General features: G+C 55.7%; 1 protein-coding gene across 10 annotated transcripts in view; it reads right to left on the bottom strand.

The window, feature by feature from the left end:
• Nucleotides 1–819: 819 nt before the first annotated feature.
• The window catches only part of FAM53A (family with sequence similarity 53 member A), a 33,333-nt gene continuing 25,420 nt past the window's right edge, over nt 820–8,732 (bottom strand). For 9 of the 10 annotated variants that reach the window (XM_077876634.1, XM_077876651.1, XM_077876662.1 and 6 more), the window contains one exon: nt 7,259–8,121. In XM_077876634.1, the coding sequence (XP_077732760.1) occupies nt 7,816–8,121 (306 nt within the window). In that variant the 3' untranslated portion in view covers nt 7,259–7,815. Of the gene's footprint in view, nt 1,263–7,258; nt 8,122–8,732 lie in introns of those variants that run through there. The other variant, XM_077876675.1, reaches the window with a different exon arrangement.

The raw sequence follows: 8,732 nt of genomic DNA, 5'->3' as shown, positions 1-8,732 counted from the left end.
GGTCACTATTACAGCAGCCCTAGGAAATTCATATACAGATTAAAGAGGAAATATCATATGGTCATCTCAATAGATCAATAAAGACAATAAAATTAACATCAAAACAAATAAAATTAACTCATCATCTTGTATAATTAGCAAACTAGGAATTAAATGAAACTTTGTTTGAAAATCACCCAGGTCCTCTCCAGCACTGCACTCACATGCTCAGGCTGCTCCAGGTCAGAGGGACCATCTGAGCCACCTGACAAGCCTGCCCTCTGCTGCAGCCTATGCCTGACACCACCTCCCCTGAGTCACTCAGTGACAGGCCCTGCAGACACCTTGGGGCCCTGTCAACAAGCAGACTGGGCCATCCAGCCCGAAGCAGGTGCATGGAATCAGGTATACCTGTTGTAAGCACAGGGGGGTGCCAGCTCCACCATGAGGAGGCAGGCCTGTCAGCCTTCCCCCAGAGACACAGGATCAGGGAACAAAACTGGAGTCCTCTCCTGGAAGTCCTTGACAGGGTGGCACTCGCCTGGTCAGAAACCACAGAACATGCTACATGCCCATACATGTATACGTGTGCAAGCATATGGGCAGAGCTGTACACACATGCATGGGGACGCATGCATGGGCGTGCATGCATCTGGCACACACACAGAGTGTGCACATGTGTGTGCTTGCTCACAGACACAGGTGCACACACATGTATGTGTACCTCACTACCTTCTGAACAGTAGAACATTTATAGGCCTCATTATTTAAACCAATACAAGAACCTAAACATTAATAAAAGGATCTAAAAGAGAAGCCAGATGATTTGGAAATTCAAAAGTGCTCGTCTAGGTCAGAGAGTAAATAAAAGTTGCCAGGACAGGCGATTTACAACCATCCAGAAAGGGAGACTGCACGTCCGCGGAGCCCGCTTCAGGAGGAGCTGGCGGGGAATTCACACCCTTAAATGCTTTTATTACCGAGCAAGAGGGACTGATAATAAATGCACTAAACATTCGACGAAGGAGGGAAAACAGAACAATAAAGTAAATCCACGGGAGCAGGAGGGGTACAGATAACAGCGAATTAATGAATTGGAAACAAGAAAAATGGAAGAACTCATCAGTAAATCCAAGAGCCGGTCCTCAAAATAAACAAAATAAAGCAACGCTGGCCAGAGAGGGAGAGAACTGGCGCCGTCAGGGCCGTGACAGGGAGCAGGAGCCACAGAGGCGTGGTGACAGGCACTGATGGCTGACGTTCTTGATGAAATGCACGATTTCCTAGGACAACAGAAATTAACAGAAGTAACTTAACGAAGCTTAAAGAAGCTACATCCACAACTGCAGAAGCAGAGAAAGCATGGGACTTGCCATGGGGTGACAGGGACGGGCTTCCTGACCAAGGTGGACACCTGGGTCGGGGTCGGGAGGCTTCGGGGGGGCCCCGGGGGCACAGATGGCGGGCAGGGAGAGGGTGTAAGGGGCTCAGCTCTAGGGACTGGCACCCCTGCGGGGGAACCAGGGCTCCTCCCCAGCTGTCAGGACTGCAGGGCCAAGGCAGCAGGAGCCAGACCCTGCTTGCCCATGACCTTGACCCTGGGGTGCCATGGGAGCGTCCAGAGCTTCTTCACACACCTGGCCCCCCACACAGGTGGCAGTGGAGCAGGTGGGAAGGGTGGCCTCAGGGCCTACTACTTGGTCAGGCCCTGCTGAGGCTCCCGACGACCCCCAGTCCCATCCATGCCATCCAGAAGTCTGGGGAGCTGGGAGAGAGGGCACTCAGGGGCCAGGCCCAAGGGGCTTCCCCCTCCACCTCAGCCACCACAGCAGGCCCCGCCCCTGCCCCCTTGGCCCATGCTCGGATTTAGTTGGGATCACCCTTGTGGATTTTGCAGGACTTGCCTCCAAAGTCGGCTGGTGTTGTGCTTTCCTCCTGGGAAGGCATGAAACCACAGCTTCCTCAAAGGATGGTTCCCAGGACCAGCCCTGGCATCTCTGCTCTGCTCAGTTGTTGACAATACTTTCCCAGAAACATGTCCATCTCTTCCAAGTCGCTCCTAACACCTCATTGTGCTCATGGCCTGTCCTCGTTCCTGAGAACCTACTTGGCCCCTGGCCCTGGTCAGTGCAGCCCCCGCTGCAGTGGTTCCCCACGCGTCTGTTCCAGGCACGGGGTCCCCTCCCCCTGGTTTCTCGTCTGCTTCACTCGCTGCTGCTCTTAACGAACCTTCTCCTTCTTTTCCCTTTGGCCTTAACTCTTTCATTCCCCAAATTCGGGGATCAGCACATGACGCTGTGGGGATGAAATCAGAGGGGGGAGGAGGGGAAAGAATAGACCTGCCATCCTCAAAACCCAGAATATCAACTGTCTGGCCCATTCAAGGAAGTTTGCTAACCTCGGCCTCATTCTTTTTTTTTTTTTTTTAAGATTTATTGGGTAGCCCCGGTGGCCCAAGGGGTTTAGTGCCGCCTTCAGCCCAGGGTATGATCCTGGAGACCCAGGATAAATAAAAAATCTTTATTCATGAGAGGCACACAGGCAAATGGAAAAGCAGGCTTCATGCAGGGAGCCCAACGTGGGACTCAATCCTGGGTCTCCAGGATCACACCCAGGGCTGAAGGTGGCACTAAACCACTGGGCCACTGGGGCTGCCCACCTTGGCCTCATTCTTAAGTTGGATGTTCGCTTGATTTCTGACTTTTATTTCTTCTAACTAGTCATGTAGAGTTATAGATGTCCTCTATTTTTATCTTTTAAAGATTTTTATTTGAAAGGGCGTGCATGAGAGCGTGAGACAGTGCATGCATGTGTGCACACAAGAGTGGGGGGTAGGGGCAGCAGGAGAAGCAGACTCCCCACTGAGCAGGGAGCCCGATGCAGAACTCGATCCCAGGACCCTGAGATCATAACCTGAGCTGAAGACAGATGCTTCACCAGTGGGAGCCCTCCAAGCGCCCTAAATGTCTTTTTTACAACTTGGTATATTTGGTAAGATTTGATACGGACCATTTTCACAATCATTCAGTTCTAATACCATCTAACTTGTATCCTGGTTTCTTCTTTGGTCTATGAGTTACGTAAAGTGCATTTCTAAATTTCCTAAACACATGAGGTTTTGTTTGCAATCTTTTTGTTATCGAGGCATGGCAAGAAAACATGATCTGGGTGATACCAATTCCTTGAATCACAAGGACTTCTTTCTGGCCTGTTCACGGTCAATTTTGGCAGCTTCAGCCCATGCTGTTCCCCGTTTTTGCAGGTGTGCTCCACAGGTGCATGGGCAGCTGGAGTTCACCCCCGCAGGGGGACCAAATCTGGTAAGTCTGTATTGTTTACTCTTGGGTCTATGTAACTACTACGAGGGGATTAATAAAACTCTCCAACGAGAATGTCAGATTTGTGAATTCCTACTGGTAATTGTTAGGTCTTGCTATGGACATATAGCTTCTGGAAATAGTTATAGTTGCAGGTTTCCCTTATGCTCCCTGGAAACTCTGGTCCCTTTTCTTTCTTTCTTTTTTTTTTTTTTTTTTAAGAATTTATTTATTCGTGACAGACAGAGAGAGAGAGAAAGAGAGGGAGAGACACAGGCAGAGGGAGAAGCAGCTTCTATTCAGGGAGCCCGACATAGGACACGATCCCAGGACTCCAGGATCACACCCCAAGCCAAAGGCAGATGCTCAACCGCTGAGCCACCCAGGCGTCCCTCTGGTTCCTTTTCATAGAGTGTGCAAACCAGTGTGTCTGAGCTGACTATTCCCCCCACCCACCCCCTCTCCACTCAAGCCCCCAGATGCCTCCCACCTCACGGCTCTTGTTCGCATATGGAACAGGATTCCCGATACCTGCCCTGGTTCACCTGCTCAAGCCGCTGCAGTGCCCAGCCATCATTCAGCAACATCCACCCAAAGAGCAAGTACAGGAGTTCCTGAGACCTGCTCTCTGATGTTCCTACAGAGGGGTCTGCATCTGCGTCTCTGGCCAGGTGTCAGCCAACCACTGGGACCGGCAAGGGTTCAGGGTCCTCCAGGGAGTCCAGACAGGCAGGGGGTCACCCGCTGGGTGGGATGCCTGCAGACACTCTGCTCCAAGGTGTTGCCTGGCTCCAGTGTGGAGGATCTGGGCACTGGCACTCAGGCAGAGGTGGCCAGAGAAAATCCAGGACGAGGGACGAGAGGTGGGAGGGCAGGGTCCACACATGAGGTGGACTGTCCCCGCTGGCCCCAGGCTGTGCCCCTGTCCCTCAGAGCCACCCCAAGCCACCTAGTGGAGGAACCTATACCTACAGAGGCACAGATTTGGCCAGGACCACAGCCGTGGAGGGTTCAGTGCACAGACCAGCAAAGAGGTGGCTGGTGCTGTGGGCAGGGGTCTCAGGGCTGGCCCATCCCCAGGGGGCTGCCTTCCCTGAGCCTGGTTTCCCAAGGACACTGAGGGAGTCACAGTGGGCCAAAGCAGGGAGGGGACAGGTACTGCAGGATCAGCCCAGGAGTGAGGCCAATCCTCCAGGGGGGCTGAGGGTGATGTATGAAGGCCTAGACAGGGATACAGAGAGCCTGGACAGTGAGGGCTAGTGAAGGGGGCTGCTGTCCAGCTCCTCAGCAAGAGGCCCCATCTCCATCTCCCTCTGCCCCCTGTGCTCTGTGAGGCCTAGAGTGGGGGAGGGGACAGGGCCTCCAGGAAGAGCAAGAGTCCTGGGGGGGGGGGGGGGGCACTGTCTGCAGCCCAAGCCACCAGGTGAAGAGGGGCCTTTCGAGACTCCCAGCCCAAGAACATGACTGTCCCCAAGGGCCCGGGATGACCCCTGCCCACTTCCCAGGACCATGGTGTCTAGCCCTCCAGTCACTTCCACCCAGGCAGGGTCTGCCTCAACCTGGAAGGCCTGCTGAGGAATGACTGCTGAGGTAGACCCATGGAGGCCCCCACTTGGCTTTTCATGTGGCTTCAGTGAGAGGACTGCAGAACCTCAGCCACTGGTCCCACGGCCAGTGTAAGGGCCCAGGGAGGCCACCTGGATCCCATATGGCTGCAGGGCCACAGCTAATGGAAGTGAGACCCAGGCTAAGATAGGAGGGGCTCTTTATCCTGGCCCCCCTGAGCAGGGCATGGGGGGAAACTGAGCGAGAAGTGAGGAGATGCACAAGGAGGATGTGCAGAATGGGGGAGGCAGTCAGGCACAAGCTCAAGTGCTCCTTGTGGGGGGCATCACAGTCCCCCACCCCCCCAGCAGGAGTCCCCTGGACAGGTGCTGAGGCAGGAGCCAGGGGCCAGGCGGGGCCAATTCACATTCAGCACCCTGTCCCTCACTACCTCCTGCCCAGGGCTGGGCTCAGAGCCAGCTGCATACGGCCAGCAGGTCCTGTCCTGGGTGGGGACACAGAACAAGCCCACCAAACCCTCTGTCTGCTCCTGGCTGAGGGAGGGTTCCATTCACAACAACAGGTGGGAAGTACTCTAACCCCAGTGCTCCAGGGGCACTGAGCTGGGGGTGCCTCCCCAAGCCTGCTCACCATCCAGCAGGAGGGGACACTGGGCAGACCCCTGGAGGGTCACCAACAGGGACAGCAGGGTTCCTCCATGATGCAGGGGATGAGGGGCCCTCAAAGGGGACTGACCTCTGGGCCCCTTGACTGCCATGGCCCTACAGTGTCCATACTCCTGCCACCACACAGCCAGACCTGACTCAGCCTGCCCTGGCTCTCCCCCCACCCACCTGCCACCTGCCCAGAGTGCCCAGGTCAGGGGGGCAGCTGGGCTTCCTCATACCTACAGTACAGCCCCTCTGTGTCTGATCCTCTCCTGTTCTTTCCCAGCCTGGGACCTCAGCAGACACAGCCAGGCCAGGACCCCCACCCAGCTGCGGCCAAGGAGACATCCCAGGCAGGTTCTCCTGCAGCCTGACGCCACCTCCATGATGCCCCCCAAGGCTCCTGTGGCTGTCCAGGCTGCCCCATCCCGGAGGGCATCAGTGACCTTGCCCACACCCAACAATCTGGTAGCATCACCCACCCCGCACCCCATCGGATCCACAGGTCAACCCCAAAGCAAAGTTCTGAGTTGGGACCACTGGTTTTATGCAGGTAAGTATACAGAGCCTATCTCCAGAAATTCAACCCAAAACACAACCTCCTAGTGGAGAATCTGGCATTTGTGCGGAAATTCAATGCACGGGTCCCAGGGCCCAAGTCCTGTGCCCACCAAGAGCCAGTCTGCAGGTCCCAGGGGCTCTCTGGGCCCCTCCACTCATGTGTAGCCAGGTGGTGGCTCTGGGGATGCTGGTGACACTCTAAGGCACCAGCATGACCCCAAAGTCCCCTCTCAGAAACCGCCAAAGGCACCTCTGCATTGCAAGTGGCCCTCTGGCTCTGGTCCCACTCCAGACCCATACTCAGCCAAAGGTCTGCCAGCCCTGGGATACGCTGAGCCACCCATACCACTTCTCTATCCTCTTCAGGCTAAACCCAGACGGCTGCAAACAACACCCCTCCCCTGCCAGGCAACACCCCAGAGGGGCCCAGATGCCAGTATTTTTGTAAACTCCCCCACAGTTGAGAGCCACTAACTAGACAGGGGGACTATTCTAGAACAAAGCACAGGTGGCTTTCTGCACCTAACTCTGGCCACAGCACACCTGCTGAACCTTTTGCCCCTCCACACAGATGCCAGGCGCCTGCTCCCTCAGGAGGCTCGCCAGCGAGCTAACAAAGTGGAACTGGGCACCTCCACAAGTCTCAGGGACCCTCGGACTACAGCCTAGAGCTTAAGAGGAAAAACGTTCTCCGACAGTCATCAAGAAGCCATCGTGGCCACTCCTGGCTCCCACGAATCAGTGGGATTCGCGGGAGCCAGCCCCATGTTAGCCCCGGTGCCACTGGCTTTATCCCACGTGATGGGAGTTCAGAGCAGGGCAGGGCAGGCTGTAGGACCCCCCAACCTGCAGGGAAGGGGCCAGCAAGCAGGCCTGAGAAAGCCTGGTACCTCCTGCCTCGTCCTCCTCCCACCGACAGTCTACCCAGGGAGTTGGACACCATTAACAGCTATGACGTGAGGAAATGTTCTCAGGGAGAAAAAAAACATCAAGATCTCCCCAAAGGTTCTTACTGTATTCTTTTGCTACCACAACCTGCGTCCTCTTACCCAAAGCTCCTGGGGTTGGAGTCTCTAGTAGAAATCCCCATGTCATTAGAATCAGGAGTGAAACACCAGAGACAACATGCTCTGTCCTGTGCTGCACCCACACCTGGGGCCCAGCTGCTTTACACCAGGAATCAACACAGCAAAGTAAACGTTTTTTATTGAAGTCATATCTGGTGCCGCCAGGACCACCATCCTCAAGGCCCATCCCACAGCTCCTGGTGCAGAGACCACTGTCTACCGCCCCCAAAGGGCAGACAGAAGGAGGCAGGCACACATGGAGGACAGAGACTACTGGAGGGGCCAGACACCTCACCCAGACTGCCATCTGGACCCCCTTGCCTGGACCCTCTACCTGGACCTCCTAGACCACCCACCTGAATCCCCTGTCCAGACCCCGCCGCCCAGACCTCCCACCCAGATCTCCTGGACTCTGCCCGGCAGGCATTTTACAAAAGGAACACAAACCCACAAACCCACATTGGGATCAGCCCATGGGCCTCCATTCCATAGAATGCCCTTCTAAGAATTCATTCAAAATGGAGCAGCTCTCTCTAAAAGCATAAAAGCCATAAAAATCCAAAACACATCTTTAGGGAAGACTAGATCAAAATGAGACCTAATGTTTAAAGTTATGCACAGCCCCGCTTCTGTCCATGTGCTGGGAAGAGATCGGATACCCAACCCACCTGCCTGGGGTCAATTGTTCTCAATCTGCCCCAGGTCCAGCTCACCGCGGCTGGGAGGGAAGACGCCTTCCTCCCCAGCACTATCCCAGTCACTGGGGTCTCCGCTGCTCCCACCCTCTCCCTCAGCGGCCATGGGCTCCCCAGAGGCCCACGGGCTGGGGCAGCAGGGCCTGGGGCACACCCTCAGTGGGTTGGAGCCAGGTGTGACAATGCCCGTGAGGCCGTGTGGGTCATACGGGGTCAGCTTCACTTGGGCGTCATCCTCCTCTTCATCTTCATAATCAAGGGAGCAAAGGCTTTTTGAATTTTTTAAAGTCTGCAACAGAAAAGATATCAGCTTAAAGCATTTCCAGGAGGTTATGCAGGAGGCAGCATCCTACTGACCCAGGGTACTGCCCCGCTGAGACCCAACTCCCCAGCTGGGCCAGCACTGCCACTTCCTGCCTCCTGCAGCCAGTTCTTCCCCATGCTGCTAAAGATGGGGGCTCCCAGGGCAATCGCTGCACAGCCCTGTCCACTCAGGTGGCACCTCTCCTTGGCTAGTCCACCAGGGCCCACGACCCAGCAGGCCACTCCACCCGTTAAGGCTTCTGCTCCAGGGCTACACACCAGCAGTGTGTACTGGCCTCCTCCCCTCCACCTCCTGGCCACAGCCTACCTCCAGACCACACATGACAGCAGCCCCCCCGGCATAGACAGGGCCCCTGGTACATCCCCACCATCCCCTGGTCCTGCACTTTTGGGTAGCACCTGTGTGTTGCCCACTGCGCAACCACACCTCTGCTGGAGCAGCCTCTCAACCTGGCCTAGGTGTGATCTCAGCAACCCGAGGATCGGGCTCCCCTCCTGGGCCACACCCACAGTGCCCTCAGACAGGTGCCACCACACGGTTCAGGGCCTTTAAAGGGCATCACTCTCACCCAGCTC

This window comes from Canis aureus, chromosome 2 (assembly GCF_053574225.1).
Source record: "Canis aureus isolate CA01 chromosome 2, VMU_Caureus_v.1.0, whole genome shotgun sequence".
Taxonomy (NCBI): domain Eukaryota; kingdom Metazoa; phylum Chordata; class Mammalia; order Carnivora; family Canidae; genus Canis; species Canis aureus.
Note: the sequence above shows the minus strand (reverse complement) of the source record. Positions and strands in the feature narration are given on the sequence as shown.